This window comes from Otolemur garnettii, unplaced genomic scaffold (assembly GCF_000181295.1).
Source record: "Otolemur garnettii isolate 467f Iridium unplaced genomic scaffold, OtoGar3 scaffold00031, whole genome shotgun sequence".
NCBI classification, from domain to species: domain Eukaryota; kingdom Metazoa; phylum Chordata; class Mammalia; order Primates; family Galagidae; genus Otolemur; species Otolemur garnettii.
Window position 1 is genome coordinate 6,401,336 of NW_003852426.1, and position 20,053 is coordinate 6,421,388.

Genomic DNA, 20,053 nt, shown 5'->3' on the forward strand with positions numbered 1-20,053 from the left:
TTGCCTCAGCCTCCCAAGTAGCTGGGGCTACAGTGCCTGCCACAACACCCAGCTATTTTTGGTTGTAGTTGTCATTGTTGTTTGGCGGGCCTGGGCTGGATTTGAACCCGCCAGCTCTGGTGTATGTGGCTGGCGCTTTAGCCACTTGAGCTACAGACATTGAACCAAGACTATTAATTTCACTTGATGAATTGACCCCTGTATGATATTCTTTATTCCTGGTAATGTTCTTTGCTCTAGTTTGTCTGAAATTAGTATAGCTATTCCAACTTTCTTTTTTGCATGGAATATTATTTTCTAGCCTTTTACTGCTAGCCTATTTGTATCTTACACATACTGAGTCTGGCTTTTTATACCAATTTATTAAATTGTGCCTTTTAATTGAGGCATCTAAATCATTTATATTAAATGTGATTATTGACATAGTTGGTTTAAATCTGCTATCTTGTTATTTTTTCCCCATCCATCACATCTGTTCTTTTTTCTGTTTTTCCTCTTTTTCTTAGATCTCTTGGTTTATAATGATCACATTTAGAAATTTTTTTAGCCACTGTTTCATCAAAAAAATTTTTTCTGTACCCTCTCCTCTGTGCAAGACTACAATTACAAGTCTATTGGCCCACATGAAGTTGTCCCACAGCTCACTGATGCTCTGTTCACTTTTTGCTGGTCTTTTCCTATTCCTCTCTGAGTTTATTTTGAATAACTTATATTGCCATGGCTTTAAGTTTTCTAATCTTTCCTCCCGCAGTAATTTGCTGTTAATCCTATACAGTATATTTTTCATTTCATATATCTCCAGATGTTCAATTTGGGTCCCATCTTTCACATCTGTATTTAACAATCTCAATCTTTCTGAAAATATGGAATATAAAGTAGAACCTGTATAAGTTGACCACCCAAGGAACTGTAACAAACTGGTCAACATACAGAGGTGGTCAATATAAGGAACTAGGCCCACTGTACTGATATGTACATGTGGTGCATGTCCAGTCTATCAAAATAAGGTCAATTTAAGGAGGTGGTCAATGTAGGGAGGCTATGGAGGTTCTATAGTAGTTAATAACTGTTTTAATGTCTTTGTTAACTGATTCCATATCTGTGTCATTTCTAGGTCTTTTCCTATTGGTTGATTTTCCTCTTTATGGGTTCTATTTTCCTACTTCGCAGGCCTAATAATTTTTGACTGGAGGCTAAATGTAAATTTTACCTTGGTAAATACTAGGTATTTTTGTTTTCCTATAAATATTGAGCTTGGTTCTGAGATGTGGTTAGGTTACTTGAAACAGTTTGATTCATTTTGTGTGTGTGTGTGTGTGTTTTTTTTTTTTTTTGGAGATAGAGCCACACTCTGTTGCCCTGGCTAGAGTGCTGTGGCCTAATGACTCACTCATGAAACCTAAAACTTTGAGGCTCAAGCAATCCTCTTCTCTCAGCCTCCCAAGTAGCTAGGACTATAGGTGCCAGACACAATGCCTGGCTAGTTTTTCTAGTTTTTGTAGAGACAGGGTCTTACTCTTGCTTAGGCTGGTCTTGAAATCCTAAACTCAAGCAATCCACCCCCCTCAGCCTCCCAAAGTGCTAGGATTACAGGTAAGAGTTTGATTCATTTGAGGCTTTCTTTTAAGCTTTGTTGGGAGGATCAGAGTAGTCTTCAGTCTAGGGTTACATTTGTCCTATTAAAGAGCAATATCTTTTTGAGTACTCTACCTGTTGTCCTGTATCTTAAGAGGTTTTTCTGATCTGATCTGTGGAAGCACAAACTATTCTTGACCCTGCAGACCTCTGAAGCTCTCTCTTTGTGCAGCTTTCCCCTCTCTAATCTCTAAAATCTTAGCCTCCCTAGACTCCAGATCCATCTCCTGAACTCAAGGAGACTGCTGGGCTCTGTGTAGGGTCCTGCTCACCCTGCAGCCCAGCACTCTCCCCAGGCTGTAAACTAGTACATATAATTACAGACTTCACCTTGTTTGTTTCTGCTTTCTCTGGTTCACTGTCCTGTACTGCCTGTTGTTCAGGGCATGAAACTGTTGCTTCATATATTCTGCCTGGAGCTTCTGTTTGTTTTGTGATTACAGCCAGAAGAGTAAATCCAACAATCTCTGTTATTCCATCTGTGCCAGAAGTGGAAATCCATGAGTACAAGGGAGAAACAGCAAAAAACACAGGTTTCATGAGTGGAATTTCAGTAGGGAAAAAATTGTCTTATAAAATAAATGCTGTTTGAACAAATTTTGATAGTCTGAGATTTGAAGGGTATAGTTCTTATATGATGCTATAAAAGTTAAAGCCTGTAACTGATAATAATAAATCTCTTTCCTAAAATGGCAGGTACTTTATTTTATTTATTTGAGACAGAGTCTCACTTTGTTGCCCTTGGTAGAGTGCCATGGTGTCATATCTCACAGCAACCTCCAACTCTTGGGCTCAAGTGATTCTCTTGCCTCAGCCTCCTAAGTAGCTGGGACTACAGGCGCCCACCACAATGCCCAACTATTTTTAGAGACAAGGTCTTGCTCTGGCTCAGGCTGGTCTCAAACCTGTGAGCTCAGGCAATCCATCCGCCTGGCCCCAGGTACTTTATTTTGTTTAATAACAGCATCTTCTTTTACTTCTTTAATCTATATATGTTTATTTTAAACCTTACTAAGAAATGAGCATGAAAAATTGATTTTACATTTCAAATAAATAAATGACCATAATTAAAAAATCTAAGTTAACAACTGTTTTTCCCCTTCTCTTGATTAATTCAACTGAAAAATTTGCAGGGGAAATCACCTTCAAAGCCATAATACAAAAGTTAGCTTTAGCTGATACTTGTATTAATAGTCTTTAGCAGGTCTTTAAATTTTTCTTTTGTTTTGGAACAAACCTCAAATGCCCACCTATTATATGTGATACCTATCAATGTTTCAATATACTGAGATTTTAACACCGCTTAAACTAGAAAGAAAAATCCCCAAACTATTTAGAACAGACACTCTGCCATGTACTTAACCAACATGTGAGCAGCAGTCTGTCACCAAGCCATATAGCTTGTTTCTCTGTGTACCTATTTAAACTTTTAACTAGCCATAGTGTCATCTGCAGCATTATCACTTCATAAAAAACCCAACATATACAGATGCAAAGAAACCAACAGAACATAATAAACATGGGCAGAGAAGATAGTGAAGAGCTCTGCTTAGACAACTTACTCTTCTCCCTCCCAAATCACTTTCCATCAAAAGTGGCTTCTGTGGCTCAGAACACACTGTCTGGCTCCTTGCCTGCTTGCTACTCTGCCACCATTCATCCCATTTATCAATGGCAATTACACAAACTAGCCAGATTCCCCAAATTTCATCTAATAATTCTGAGGAAAGCCCTAAGCTAGGATATGAGGAAAAGGCTTTTTAATGGAGTGGGGAGAACACAGAGGAGAAAGTGAATGAAACTGACTAAAGAAAGAAAGAAGAATTCAAGGAGCTGAACCAGTCTTAGATTGACTCATTCTAACCATAACTTTATACCCCAGCTCCTCATCTTCAGTCTTCCTGGAAAGTTAGGTAACTGTTTTTTATCTATAAAACTAAGGGTTGTGGCTCGGCGCCTGTGGCTCAAGTGGATAAGGCGCCAGCCACATACACCTAAGGCGGCGGGTTCGAATCCCCAGCCCGGGCCCGCCAAACAACAATGATGGCTGCAACCAAAAAATGGCCAGGCATTGTGGCGGGCGCCTGTAGTCCCAGCTACTTGGGAGGCTGAGGCAGGAGACTCACTTGAGCCCAGGAGTTGGAGGTTGCTGTGAGCGTGATGCCATGGCACTCTACCCAGGGGGATAGCTTGAGGCTCTGTCTCAAAAAAAAAAAAAAACAACTAAGGGTTGCATCTCAAGTTAAGAATTTATTCTGGCTCGGCTCCCGTAGCTCAGTGGTTAGGGCACCAGCCACATACACCAAGGCTGGCAGGTTCGAACCCGACCCAGGCCTACTAAACAATGACAACTGCAACAAAAAAATAGCCAGGCATTGTGGCAGGGGCCTATAGTCCTAGCTACTTGGGAGGCTGAGGCAAGAGAATTGCTTAAGCCCAAGAGTTGGAGGTTGCTGTGAGCTGTGATGCCAAGGGCGACATAGTGACACTTTGTCTCAAAAAAAAAATTTATTCTGTTGTCCAAAACTTAGTTAAAATTCTAAAATTATAAACGTAATACAGTTACAGAAAATTTGGGGAAAAAAGAAAGGAAAAGATAATCATAATCCAAGTATCATCACACTTTAAGGAAACTTAAAAAAAAACTCTATTTTTTAGAGTATTTAGGTACAAAGCAAAAGTAAGCAGAGTAGACAGTTCCTACATACCTGCTGCCCACCCCTTAGCTTCCTCCACTTCCATTAACATACAGGAGCAGAGTGGTACTTGTATTGCAACCACTGAACCTACACTGACAACTGTTAACAATCAGTGAACCTACATCATTATTACCCAAAGTCTATATGTTAGGGTTCACTCTTGGTGTTACACATTTATGGGTTTAGACAAATGTATGATATATATCCACCATTATAGTATCACACAGAACAGTTTCACTCCCCTAAAAATCTTTCATGTTCCAGGTAGTCATCCTTCCCTCTCCTCTAAATCCTGGTAAGCAATGGTTTTCTTATTTTTATTTTATTTTATTTTATTTTTTTGAGACAGAGCCTCAAGCTGTCGCCCTGGGTAGAGTGCCGTGGCATCACAGCTCACAGCAACCTCCAACTCGTGGGCTCAAGTGAGTCTCCTGCCTCCGCCTCCCAAGTAGCTGGGACCACAGGCACCCACCACAGCGCCCAGCTATTTTTTTTTTTTTTGGTTGCAGCCATCATTGTTGTTTGGCGGGCCTGGGCTGGATTCGAACCCGCCGCCTTTGGGTGTATGTGGCTGGCGCCTTAGCCACTTGAGCCAGAGGCACCGGCCTTATTTTTTTAAATTAACTCTTAACTGTGTACATTGATGCATTTAAGGTGTTCAGTGTAGTGATTTGATACACAATGTGAAATGCTTACACTGAACTGATAACACATCCATCACCTCGCTTACTTATTTGTTGTGGTAAGACAATTACACCCTATTCTTAATAGTTTTGAAATGTACCATTGCATCATGCACATTAGGTCAGGTCCCCCCAAATACCCTGCTTCCTCCCACCTCCCGCCCTCCTCTCCCCTCTCTCTCCTCTTCCCTTATACTTTGTAGACTATAGTTAGGTTTTACCATTCGTATGAATGGGTAGGTAATTACATATTGATTTCATTGTAGTATTAATGAGTACACTGGATAATTTTTTTCCATTCTTGAGATACTTTACTAAGAAGAATATGTCCAGCTCCATCCAGGTAAACATAAAAGACGTGAAGTCTCCATCTTTTTATGGCTGCATAGTATTCCACGATATACATATACCACAATTTGTTAATCCATTCATGGGTCAGTGGGCACTTGGTCTATTTCCATGTCTTGGCAATTATAAATTGGGCTGCAATAAACATTCTGCTGCAAATGTCTTTGTTGTAAAATGATTTTTGATCATCTCGGTAATATATCTAGTAGAGGAATTGCAGGATCGAATGATAGGTCTATTTTTAGTTCCTTGCGTATTCTCCAAACTTCTTTCCAAAAAGGTCACACCAGCCTGCATTTCCACCAGCAGTAGAGAAGTATTCCCTTCTCTCCGCACCCACGCCAACATCTGTAGTTTGGGGATTTTGTGATGTGGGCTAATCTTACTGGAGTTAGATGATATCTCAAAGTGGTTATGATCTGCCACTAATGATCTTTTTGCTGTTTCCATAGTTTTCCCTTGTCCAGAATGTCCTACAGTTGGAATTGTATAGTATGCAGCCCTTTTAGGTTGGCTTCTTTCTCTCAGTAACATGCATTTAAGTTTGTTTGCGATCTGTGTATCTTCTTTGGTGAGGTGTCTGTTCAGGTATTTTTCCCATTGTCTTTTCATGGTTTGATAGATTTCTTTTTAGCAATAAATAGTAATTCTTTTTCTTTTGAGACAGAGTCTCACTATGTTGCCCTCAGTAGAGTGCCGATGCATCACAGCTCACAGCAACCTCAAACTCTTGGGCTTCCGCGATTCTTTTGCATCAGCCTTCCTAGTAGCTGGGACTACAGGGCCTGCCATAACGCCCAGCTATTTTGGTTGCAGTTGCCATTGTTCTAGCTGGCCCAGGCTGGGTTTGAACCCACCAGCCTTGGTGTATATGGCTGGTGCCATAACCACTGTGCTACAGGCGCCAAGCCATGAATAGTGTTTCATTGTCTGCATGTACCACAGTTTATTTCTCCATTCCCCTGCTGAAGGATATCTAGGTTGCTTCTAAATTTTGGCAATTATAAATCAAACTGCTATAAACATCTGTGTGCAAGTGTTTAGTTTTTTAAGAAACTGCCAGACTGTCTTCCAAAGTGGTTATACCATTTTGCATTCCTGCCAGCAATAAATGGAGTTCCTATTGCTTCACACCCTTGTCAGCATCTGGTATTGTCAAGGTTTGGAGTTTTAGGCCAGTCTAATAAGTGTGCAGTGGTATTTCATTACTGCTTTAATTTACACTTTCCTAATGACATATGATGTTGAGCATCCTTTCATGTTTGTTTGCCATCTGTGTACTTTCTTTGGTGAGGTGTCTGTTCAGGTATTTTGCCCATTTTCAAATCAATCTGTTTATTTTCTTAATGTTTAGTTTTGAGAGTTCTTTGCATATTTTGGATAACAATCCCTTATCAAATCCATCTCTTACAAATATTTTTTCCCAGTATCTGTCATGGCTTCTCTTGACAGCAGTTCTTTTTAGCAACAGTTTTCATACAGTTGCCATCACAATGTACATATTTTATACTCTGCTTCTTCCAACTTAACAATATAGACATTTTAAACTGTTATTGCTGTCCTTATTACCATAAGTTTGAATGACGGCATTATATTCTACTGAATGATCACTAAATTAATCAATGAACTCCCTGCCAAATTCTGAGTTGGATGTGTTGTAGAAATTAACAGGGGGATCCTAAAATTCATATGGAAATGTAATGAACCCAAAATAACCAAAATGACCTTGAAAAAGAACAAAGTTGCAGGACTCATGCTTCCTGGTTTCAAAACTTACCTACACAAATCTACAATAATCAAGACAGTGTGATACCAGGGTTAAGGACACATAGAGTAAGGGAATAGAATTGAGAGTCAAGAAATAAACTCCTGGCTCAGCGCCTGTAGCACAGTGGCTACGGCGCCAGCCACATACACTGAGGGTGGTGGGTTTGAACCCGGCCTAGGCCAACTAAACAACTGCAACAACAAAAAAAACAGCCAGGCATTCTGGCAGGTGCCTGTAGTCCCAGCTGCTTGGGAGGCTGAGGCAAAAGAATCGCTTAAGCCCAAGAGTTGGAGGTTACTGTGAGTTGTGATGCTATAGCGCACTCCTAAGGGCAACATAGTGAGACTCTGTCTCAGAAAAAAATAAAATACAATAAAAAAATAAACTCCTGGACAGTGCCTGTGGCTCAGTGGGCAGGGCGCTGGCCCTACGTACCGAGGGTGGCCAACCCTGGCCAAATTACAAAAAAATAGTCGGGTATTGTGGCAGATGCCTGCAGTCCCAGCCCTTTGGGAGGCTGAGGCAAGAGAATCACCTAAGCCCAGGAGTTGGAGGTTGCTGTGAGCTGTGTGACGCCACAGCACTCTACTGAGGGCGAGGGTGATAAAGTGAGACTCTGTCTCTACAAAAAAAAAAATACTCCTACTGAAAGTGAGACTCTGTCTTAACAACAACAATGACAAAGAAATAAACTCTTGTATAACACTACATTTGTGAACATTTTTGTGCCTACCTTTTTATCATATCATATAATTGAGAGTAAGGATCTTGAAATAGTCTGTTTGAGTGAGAATCAGCTTGACAACATAGCTGTATGATCTTGGGCAAGTCACTTAACTTTTCTGTTCCTCAGTCTCCCCATCTTAAACATGAGGTTAACAGTATCAACACCTCTTGGGATTCTGAGGATTAAATTAAGTAATGTACATAAAGGGCTTTGAATGGTGCCTGTTACATAATCAACTTTCAACATTGTGGTAATAGTAGTTGTAACTGTCATTCTAGCTCGTATTATTTTCTCAAGAGGACTTCCAAAAGTAGTATGATTGGGTCAAAAACCATGAACATTTTTATGCATCTGAATATATTCTACCAACTAACACCTCAAAATGGGTACACTAATTTCTGGTGCTAAGTACATGCCTGAACAAGGGTTACTGTTATTATCATGTATTATAGTACATTTATTAATTTAATAGTCATCTCATTTTAATATTTATTCATTTTGCTGCTTTTGCCCCTTAGCAGATTAAAGGCTCCATGCTGAATTTTCTAATTATCTTAATCAATCCTGTACACCATGAATGCCTACTGAATACAAAATGTATGTAAGACCCTCTTCTAGGGGCTACAAAGTTAGCCCAAGGATTATTCGTGAGGTAAGGCAAATAAACATTTTAATTTAAGATAATTATGATAAGGTATAAGAGAGCAACAAAGTATTTATAAAGGTCCAAAAAAGGAAAAGATGGCAATGTTTGAGGTGGTTCTTGAAGGATGAGCATAATTTCAATGGGGAAGGGCGTGGCAAGAGTAAAATCAAGGCTGGTAAAAGAACACAGTACGTTCTAAGACTATGTGGCTTGAGTACAAAGTGGCTAGAGGATGGAATGGTGAGAGAACATGAGCACAAAGAGGACCCTCTAAAACAGCCAGAGACCATGTGAACTGAGGGGGAAGGTTTCTCACAGGGCAAATTGTGCAGAAAGACACGAAGACACGAATCATCATGACCCATCCAGGGAACTGAATGTGTTCCAATTTGGCTAAAGTGAAGGGTACATGTGGGAAAGGAGCAGATGATGCTAAATAAATAGGCAGAGGCCTGACTGTGAAGGACCTTGTGTACCAGAATAAAGCATTTGGACTTTATTCCAAAGGAAACAGGGATACAAAGCATTTTTAAGAAAAGAAGTGACAATCAGACTAGCTTTCTGAAAAATTACTCTGGCAATACTGCAATGGTTTCTCATCTCACAAAGAATAAAATCCAAAGTCCTTATGTTTAAAACTCTACACATGATGATCACTGCCTATTTCTGAAATAATTTCTTACCGCTCTCACTCAGTAGCCTGCTTGCTGTCCCCTCCAATTTATAAAGGCCCTCCTCAAGGCCTTTGTACTTGCTGTCCCCTCTACCTGTAACGCTTCCCCAAGATAGGGGCATAGCTTGCTCCCCCATTTCTTTTAGGTCTCTGTTCACATATTTTCTTATCAGACAGGTTTTTCCTGTAACCTGCCATAAAAGAGCAAGAAACTATTATAATCAACCCCACTATTTTTTTTCTCTACTCACCACTTAGCACATGTATTTACAGCATTAGTGTAGTGCCTGTCTCCCATTACTAGAACGACAGATCCTTTTGATTTTAACCCTAAAATAATTGACATTATTATTACTGCAATGTCCAGATAGAGAATCCAAGGGACAGAGAGGTAAGTGTTTACCCATGGGTATATTGCAGTGAATAGTGGAGCCAGCCTGCACTCTGACCATTTCACATACTGACTCTGGGAGTGTCACAGGTCCCTGACTCTGATTCTAGATAAACTTCCTGTGAACAGGCTCCATGCTGACAAGCACTAAGAGAGCAAAAACTGAATTCACACTATGTCCTTCTAAAAGGAGCCTTATAATTATTGGCCAAGTTTTGAAACCAGGAAATATTTTTTTAATGATCAATTCAAACGTGAAAAGTATCCAGACTTTTATCTATCCAAGAATCAGCCATATTTTGTTTTAGATCTACAGATATTCAAATAAGATGAAGATATTTTATGAAACTAAGAGGAACACAGCATATGATACCTAAACTACTTTTCCAAGACCCTTTTACAAGTTTCACGTTCAATTTCAGGAATAGAATATGTAATTACATTTTTAAAATAATCATCAAAATTTTCTGAGGTCCCATTTCCAAAGAAAGAACATGGAATCTACCAGGAAAACATCCAGTAAATATAGTATCATATGTAGAGTAAAAAAATGAAAGTGAGGACTTGGTAACATTTCTCTTGATTCTTCGCACTCCGTATCTTTCATTATTGTGAGTATCCCCTTTTCAAAAGGTAGTTCTGCAATCAACAGGTTTCCCCCATCGACCACCTCATCCCAGAACTCACCCACTCTTAATTCCAACTACTACATCTATTAGAATAACTCCCAAATCTAGTCATCATTTCCCCCTTTCTTCTCCAGTATTTGATTGATTTCTAATTGCCTTGGCGATAGGTGTCAGAAGCCTTTTATTTCTGTTTTTAAAGAAAAATTAACTATTTCAAAATTGGCCCCTTCTTAACTTACTTCATAATCTATATTATCTAGCCATTCTCCTAGGTTTACAACTTTAATATATTTTTATACATTTAGTCAATAGGACCTACCATCTATTCCCTATGTTTCCCACTATCTTACTTTCCAATTCCAGAGCTAACACAAAAGATTTTTTTTTTTTTTGAGACAAGAGCCTCAAGCTGTCTCCCTGGGTAGAGTGCCGTGGCATCACAGCTCACAGCAACCTCCAACTCCTGGGCTCAAGCGAGTCTCCTGCCTCAGCCTCCCAAGTAGCTGGGACCACAGGCACCCACCACAACACCTGGCTATTTTTTGGTTGCAGCCATCATTGTTGTTTTGGTGGGCCTGGGCTGGATTCGAACCTGCCACCTTAGGTGTACGTGGCTGGCGCCTTAGCCACTTGAGCCACAGGCGCCAAGCCAGAGATTTTCAATTTCCCTTATAAATTACCAGTTTTCCATCCAACCTACCTCCAGCCTACTCACTTACTTCCACTCATTCTATACATACTTCCAGTGAAATCCTTCATATAGTACACTCACCACATTATTCCCCAATCAAAGAATTTAAATAGTTCACCAACACAACAAATCTAAGCTTCTTGAATCAGCATTCAGGGCCTTCTACCCCTTTAGAATGTCACTGGAAAATGTTTATCTTAAACACTCTAAGATAAAAACCTGGAAAACCACCATCATGATCTTCCACTTCTTAATCTGTGCAATGTGCACTACATTTCTGTACAGGACATACTACACCATTGTCCACTTAACTTCAACTGATCACATCAGACAACAGAAATACTGTCTCCAACTCACAATGGTTCAACTTAAAACCTTCAACGTTACTTATGCCTGTAATCCTAGCACTCTGGGAGGCCAAGTTGGGTGGATTGCCTGAGCTCAGAAGTTGGAGACCAGCCTGAGCAAGAGCAAGACCCCATCTATAAAAATAGCCAAACGTTGTGGTAGGTACTTATAGTGCCAGCTACTCAGGGGGCCGAAGCAAGAGAATCACTTGAGCCCAAGAGTTTGAGGTTGCTGTGGGCTATGATGCCATGCACTCTACCAAGGGCAACAGAGTGAGACTCTGTCTCAAATAAAAAAAAAGAGAAAAGAAAAAAATTCTCAATAAAAAATAAAATAAAATTTCCAACTTTATCATAAAGCTAGAAACCATCATACTTTGAGTACCCATATGACTCTTCTATTTTTTCACTTTCAGTAAAGTATTCAATAAATTACATGAGATATTCAATACTTTATTACAAAATAGGCTTTGTATTATATGATTTTGCCCAACTGTAATGTAACACTAATGGAAGTGTTCTGAGCATGCTTAATGCAAGCTAAGCTAAGCTATGATGTTTGGTAGGTTAGATGTATAGAATGACTTTTTGACTTAAGATGTTTTCAATGTATAATGAATGGATTTACCAAGATGTAATCCTATTGTAAATTGAGGAGCATCTGTATACCACTTAATCTATTATCTTCTGAACATTTTTCTAATCCACAAAATGCATGTATAGTCATCATAAAAATAATGCTACACATACTGAGCAAGAGTGCACACTGGTACAATATTTTGAAGGGCAAATTTGCCAATATCTATAAAAAATTTAAGTGCAAACATCCTTTAGCCCAACAATACCACTTTTAGGAAATTATCTGAAAAATATTCTTACAGAATCAAGCAAAAGTATATGTAAAAGGCTATGAAACATGACATTGTTGAAATAGTTAAGAAAAAAAAAAGAAAGGAAAATTCCTTAAGAGATCATTAATATACATCTCTGTGTAAAAATGAAGAAACAACTATACATAAGTTGATGTGGTAGGATGTTAAAGAATGGCATGAAGAAAAAAATTTCTAGAACAGAATTTTGTATATATTTTATTTGCACAAAGACAATGCATATGTATGTGTAAATGCATAGAAAACAACTAAAAAGAAATATATTAACCCATTAGTCGCTGATTCTGGAGAATGAGATTTGGGCGAAGAAACAAGGAATTTTACTTTTTGTTTGAAATAATGTGCATGTATGTATATATATACATGCCTTTTATGAAAAATGACCAGTTTATTAAATTTTCAATAAGAAAAAGCAGAGTACAGCAAAAGCTCTTAACCTTAGATGACTATAATTAATCTTGATTATCAACAGTACAGGAAATATGAACTATTAAAAGAGCTTAATGAGGCCAGGCCAAGTGGCTCATGCTTGTAATCCCAGCACTTTATGAGCTTAAGGTGGAAGGATCTCTTGAAGCTAGGAGTTCAAGACCACCTTGAGCAATAGTAAGATCTCATCTCTACAAAAAAAAAAGGTCAGGCTCGTGTAATAGTGCATGCTTATAGTCCCAGCTACTTGGGAGGCTGAGGCAGGAGGAATGAATACTTGAGTCCAGGAGTTTGAGATTGCTATGAGCTAGGCTGAGACCTTGGCACTCTCGACCAGATAGCAGAGCAAGACTCCATCTCTAAAAAAAGAAAAGTGCTTAATGAGAAACTCATCCATTCATTCAGCAACTACTTATGGAAAACTTAGTGTATGTCAAGCATTATGCCTAATGACCTCTATTTTTCCTATTTTCCCATAAGTCTGTATTCTCACTCTGCTATTTATGTCTAGGGCTCTCATAAAATAGATTATTAAGAGAATCATTATATTTAAAAAGTCTTTAAAATGATTAGCCCCTAATTCTCCTGTAATTTTTAAAGTCATTAAGAGCACAATTTTGGGCAGTGCCAGTGGCTCAAAGGAGTAAGGCACTGGCCCCATATGCTGGAGGTGGTGAGTTCAAACTCAGCCCTGGCCAAAAACGGCAAAAAAAAAAAAAAAAGCACAATTTGTAGAAAGAACAATTCAATAAGCACCCTTTCAATTAAACAAATTAAAAAGTAACCTGGATGTTAAATGAAGTTTAAGGAAAATTAGTTAACATTCCAAAAGGAAAAAAAATTACAGGAAATTTTTATTTTCTTCACTGACATACATCTTTATTAAATTTTTCTATAACAGACATGTACTACAATAAGAATGTAAAATTATTCTTAGAAACACCTTGTACTGCAATAGCAGATCAGCCACTATGTAAAGTCCAACTCCTTTTCCCACTATACTGGGCCCTTTATGGCCTTGATGAAATTCCTTGTTTTTGTCCAGAGTCTGTTCTTCCCTTTCAGCTGGAAACAGTACTCTGAGAGTTTCCTCTGAGAAACCCCTGCTCCTCATCTCCTGACTTTCTAATAAACAGAATTTTCACTTAATATGGCCTCTCAATGTATTGTGTGACTATGACTTCAAATCATAAAACTGGCAGTGAAACAGTCATGTACCTCGTTTGTTAAAATGTACAATACAAGAAAATTTCCATTCCTAAGAAGCTACTAAAATTGCATGGCTATCTCAAAGAATAAAAATGTTAAATCCTTATTAATCACATCCTGTTAAAATAGCTAAGTATAGGTTGGACATGGTGGTTTGTGTCTGTAATCCTAGCACTTTGGGAGGCTGAGGCGGGAGAAAAGCTTGAGCCCAGGAGTTGAAAACCATCCTGAGCAGGATACTAAGAGCCCATTCCTACAAAATATAAAAAATGAGCCAGGTGTGGTGGCGTGCATCTATAATTCTAGCTACTCAAGAGGCTGAGTTAGGAATATCACTTGAGCCCAGAAGCTTGGGTTGCAGGGAACTGATTGCCACTGCCACTGTATTCCAGCCTAGGAGATGGAGTGAGACTCAAAAAAAACAGCACAGTACAGAAACTTAATTTTTCTTACTATACTTAGTAAGAAAATATAGGTCTACCAGACATATATATCAGTCACATCTTTTCTGCTAGAAATTTTTTATAACTTCAGATACAAAGACTTCTATAGGCCAGGCATAGTGGCTTGCACCTGTAATCCTAACACTCTGGGAGGCCAAGGCAGGAGGAAGGCTTGAGCTCAGGAGTTCAACACCAGACTGATTAAAAGCAAGACCCTGTCTCTACTAAAAATAGAAAAAGTAACTGGGCATTGTGCTGGGTGCCTGTAGTTTCAGCTAGTCAGGAGGCTGAGGCAGGAGGATTGCTTGAGTCTAGAGTTTGAGGTTGCTGTAAGCCAGGCTGACACCACTGCATTCTAGCTTGGGGCAACAGAGTGAGACTCTATTTAAAAAAAAAAAAAAAACACCCTATAGTTAGTATTTTAAGAGGCACCTAAAATGCTGCAATACCTAAGAAAACACTTGAGATCATACTTAACATTTCAAAAAAAGGTGAATTAACTAATAATTTATTAACACTCAGAAAACTATAGAACAGTGATTTTTCAACAAGTGTGCCATAAAAAATTTTAAAGATTATTAATTAAATTGTTTCAGAACAGGTTCAAAGTACAGTAAGTATACTCTTTTTATTTAGTTTTTTTTTTTGATCAACATAAGTTAAGTGTGCTGCAAAACTTTATAGGTTCAAGTATGCCGTGAGATAAAAAAGATTGAAAAACACTGCTATAGTATACATTAATGAATCACAGGAAAACAAAGTTCAGTTCAATATAAAAATATAAAACTTAACCATCAGAACTTCCTAAGAATGCAATGGGCTAGCTTATACAACAGGGACTTTCTCCTTCCTTGGAACTAAACTAAAACTCGGTAATTCTCTGAAAATAAGACATCCTTAAAGAATTCAACAGATGTGCCAGCTGTTTTATTTCTTGAAAGAGTATAGCTGAACATTATAATAATCTGTTGCATTTTTTCTAGCATTGCACAATGTTCCTGGCCTACAATGCACACACTGTATCCATTATATTTAAGCATCTGACAGCATTATTCTAAGAATCTTTAACATTCACCTCTAATTAAATACATATATAAATTTTTCAGTCTTCAATGTTCATGGATTTCAGGAAAGAATTATATACATTTTTTCCACACAGTTTAAATATAACACATTTCCTGAACTTTTAGCTTTCAGTTTCCTGTTCGTCAATAGCTACAACTCTAGGGGCAATACATAAACATATTCCCATCCATGGTATTTCCACCTTGACAACAGTGGACGTGAACTTAATATGACCAAATGAAATAACAGTACCTGATGGCTAAAACAGCAACAGCAGAAATTTATTAATATAAAAAAATAGAAATAGAAATTATGTTCCTTATATAAGAATTCACATAACAAAACTCATTGATACTTCAGGACTCAGAGAAAGTTTCTCTTCTGAAAAACTGATAAGCTTTCTTTATCAGACAGTAACTACAAAATCCATCCTGTTTCCTTTTTTCTCTTTCTTGCCAGGAAGCTCAGAGCTAAATTTAATGTTCAAACACAGAAACTGCTTTGCCTCAGATTACCAGCGTAAAAATTTCTTCCTACTCCCTCATTCTGTTCATTATTTCTTAAGTTACTTTTGCTCATTTTCTGACTTTTTTCAAATTTCAAATTAATATGAGGATACAAATTTTTAGGTTACATTGTTTTCATTTCTCTGACTTTGTTTTTAATGCTGCTTTCCTTTTGTTCTTTAATTATTAAACTGTCAAATGCTTTTCAACAAATAAATTAATATAAATCATAAAGTAAAAGAAACAATGACTTCAATTTGTATGTTCACATCACTCCACAACTTGTTTATATAACATATAGGTTCTAAAATGTATTTTCCTCTTTCAAAGTTATCTCACATAATTCACATGATTCACTTTTAGAAAAGCCAATGACAATTTTTTAAAATAAAAGAAACAAAATGACCCAAGAATTGAAATTTAAATTACCAAATTAGACATACTGGATTAGGAAGATTTTAATTTTTTTTTATGTTTTTAATTTACTAATAAAATTGATCTGGCAAAGATAACTGTCATAAAAATTAACTCATGTAAAGTGTACTAAATTCTCATATATTGATTATCAGCATCCCTAGTTACAAAATAGCAATGGGTATAAAAATGTTAAAATAGTCTAAAAATCTACGAAAAAAGGGAAAAACTCAATTTGTTTAGAAATTATAACATACACATATACATAAAAATGTTTAGTATTATGGTAATAGCAAAATGTTTGCTAAATGGAGGTAAAAGTGAAGTATTAATTAAATGAACAAAAAACCCATAAACATGGAGATGAAAAGAAACTAAAAGCCAAGCTGACAAATCTAGCTAACAAAAATATACAAATATTTTTATATACAAATATATGCAAACAAAAATATATCATGAATTAAACAAAATATCTAGAATATAATCATATTAAAAATGAAAAAGAGAAATGAATACACTTTATAACAGAGACAATAGCCTATAGGAATGCATAACATAATAAACATAGAACATAAGCATAAAAGCTCCTCACAAGCTTTAGGAGACATAAATAAAAACTAGAAAATGATAATAAATGAAAGGAACAAGGCCACCAAATAATATATTGTATATAAAATGAAAGTGGTAAAAATCAATTTTCCCTTTCTATCTCAAGCTAGGCAAATTGTAGAGATAATACCCAAACAAGTTAAACTATAAAACTTAATATCTAAGAATCACGTTAACAGCAAAATGTATTTACTACGTGAAGTTAGAAGTAAAGACTAGCAACCATCCATAAATATATAATTTAACAATTTTCTCCAAACAATAAAATAATTTAACATAAGAAAATATCTTAAAAATAGAAACATAAGTTTCAAAACATTACATAAAGGGGCTAAAAGAAAACTACGTACACACACCCCCCAAAAAAAATTCACCCCTCAAAAAAAATTTTTTTTGAAGCAATTCTCTTCCCTCTATTAAGATAGATAAAATATGTTCTAAAGGGTAACCATGCAAATATAAAACAAGTCACAGATCAGAGAAGGGGGGAAAAATCCCCTTCTCCCTTCAGAAAAACGAAGACAGGAAAAAGAAACCAAACCATGGGAAACATAAATGGTCTGATACAAGGCACTGAGGATATGGAAAACATGGTTTTGTTTTTTGGGGGGTTTTTGGGCAGTTTTTGGCCGGGGTGAGGTTTGAACCTGCCACCCCTAGCATATGGGACCAGAGCCCTACTCCTTGACCCATAGGTGCCACCCAGAAACATTTTTTTTTTTTTGTATAGACATTTGTGAATTATACAATTTAACCTCACAATGTTCAACAATGATTTAAAAAATTAGTATTTCAGTAAAAATGAATCTAGTCTGAAAGCCTGTTTTAGAAGGAATGTGGCAAAATCTGCACAGGTCTGGGATCTCTTTATGGTACCCAGGCCACTTCTTCCTTCTTTAATCATGGGAAAGACCATGAAAAGATTACCAGTTGTAAAACAATTTCATGATGAAATTATGCTTAGAGTGACTAAAATGTACCTTTACATTATGCAAATTTTCAAAAATGCAGAGAGGGTATATTGCCACATAAAAACAATAAATTTCAAGAGAATAAAGGGAAGGAATATGATAGTGAATTGGCAATTAGGAACTAACATTTATACATGTTAAAGTGTATAGGAAAAATTATCTGCTCTGTAAAACGGGAAAGGAATATTTAATGAACAACTAGTGTGGCCAGACACTAAGTTTAGGGCCTTATATATATTCTATCACATTGTATCTAGATAGGAAAGAGAAGAACATGCTTAAAGAAAGTTCTCACCTTTTGTGTGGCATATATTAAAATGTAAGAAACTGAAGACAGCTCAAGAGACTTTTGCTGCAATAGCACAAGTGCAGGACTGGGGCTGTGAGGTAAAGTTACAAGGGTTCCCAACTTTTAAAGCTAATTTGACTATCCTATCCTTTTAGGCTCTGTAAAAGAACCTGGGTCCCACTTTGATAGAAACAAAAAGTCCACAACATTTTGAAGAATAAAATTCATGTTTCTAACACTATCATATTTATAATTTACAACTCTAAAAATGAAAGAAAGAAACGCTTTTCTTCTCAAAGTGGATTTTGCAGTATTTTGTTTTGTTTTGTTTTGTTTTGAGACAGAGTCTCTCTCTGTCCCCCTGGGTAGAGATGGCATCATCATAGCTCACAGCAACCTCAAACTCTTGGGCTTGAGCAATCCTTTTGCCTCAGTCTCCCAAATAGCTAGAACTTCCCAAGTAGTTGGAACTACATGCATTCATCACCATGCCCAGCTAGTTTTTTCTAATTTTAGTAGAACTGGGGGTCTTACTCTTGCTTAGGCTGGTTTTGAACTCCTGAGCTCAAGCAAATCCACCTGCCTCAGCCTCTCAGAATGCTAGGATTATAGGCATGAGCTGCCATGACCAGCCTGCAGTATTACTTCTTAAGTATTACTTTAAGAAATAGGGGTAGGGTGCTGGCCCCGTATGCCAGAGGTGGCGGGTTCAAACCCAGCCCCAGCGAAAAAAATAATAATAAAAAATAAAAAATAAATAAAATAAAAAGAACAGCACAGCAACTTAAAAAAAGAATAGTGATGCTCACTGAAGAAATATAATCACCAGCTTCTCATAAATACAGATGAATTATTATCATATTATTCCTGGTAGTAAAATCATTTTTGTCTTTATATTTAATAGTAATAGCAAAAATTTTACTGATAGTACTATAACAATTCCTACCCAGATGGTTGAGAATCACAGTTTGATGACAGTATAAAAGAGCCCTATTTTAACCCTGAAAGGTACAGATCTGTTCTAATTAGCTGTAGATCTTGAGCATGTGACTTTTCTTCCTTTGTACCTCAATTTCCTCAACCATAAAACGAGATGTCGGGACTAGGGGATATTCCCTTTTCTTCTTTCTTTTCTCCCTCTATCTGGTCCTTTCCACCTTATGTATTTGAGATTTAGCATCTAGACTGGGGTTTTTTTGTTTTTTGTTTTTTTTTGAGACAGAGCCTCAAGCTGTCCCCCTGGGTAGAGTACCATGGCATTACAGCTCACAGCAACCTCCAACTTCTGGGCTCAAGCGAGTCTCCTGCCTTCGCCTCCCAAGTAGCTGGGACCACAGGGGCCTGCCACAGCACCCGGCTATTTTTTGGTTGCAGCCATCATTGTTATTTGGCGGGCCTGGGCTGGATTCGAACCCACCACCTTAGGCGTATGTGGCTGGCACCTTAGCCACTTGAGGCACAGGCGCCAAGCCTAGACTGGGGTTTTAAGGATAGAGAAGAAAACAGCAGCAGAAGCCCTAAATTTTGGAGAAAAGGAATAACAATTACACAAACAACTAGCATATAGAGAAAAAGAGAAAGTTACCCAAACACATTTACAAAAAGAAATGGACAAACTAAAGAGGTACAATGGTTCAGGATAGAACATCATGAGCTTTGTTGTCAAGATTAGTTTGAACAGAAGCTTCACCTATTTCGAAATCAAGAAAGACAGTGAGGCTTGGTACCTGTAGCTCACTGGTTAGGGTGCCAGCCGCAGGCTCCAGGGCTGGTATGTTCAAATCTGGCCCAAGTCTGATAAACAATAATGACAACTGCAACCAAAAAATAGCCAGACGTTGTGGCAGGTGCCTACAGTCCCAGCTACTTGGGAGGCTGGGGCAAGAGAATCGCTTAAGCCCAAGAGTTTGAGGTTGGCTCGGCGCCTGTGGCTCAAGCGGCTAAGGCGCCAGCCACATACACCTAAGGTGGCGGGTTCAAATCCCCAGTCC

At 37.7% G+C, this 20,053-nt stretch overlaps 1 protein-coding gene across 5 annotated transcripts in view; it reads right to left on the reverse strand.

Annotated features, from left to right (window-relative positions):
* Positions 1 to 20,053, reverse strand: part of FKBP5 (FK506 binding protein 5) — a 114,791-nt gene that overhangs the window by 80,391 nt on the left and 14,347 nt on the right. The window contains exon 1 of one of the 5 annotated variants that reach the window (XM_023512805.1): positions 1,966 to 2,304. The exons of the other annotated variants lie outside the window; for them this stretch is intronic. Within the exon in view, the coding sequence (XP_023368573.1) occupies positions 1,966 to 2,175 (210 nt within the window). The 5' untranslated portion in view covers positions 2,176 to 2,304. Of the gene's footprint in view, positions 1 to 1,965; positions 2,305 to 20,053 lie in introns of those variants that run through there. 5 annotated transcript variants of the gene reach the window in all.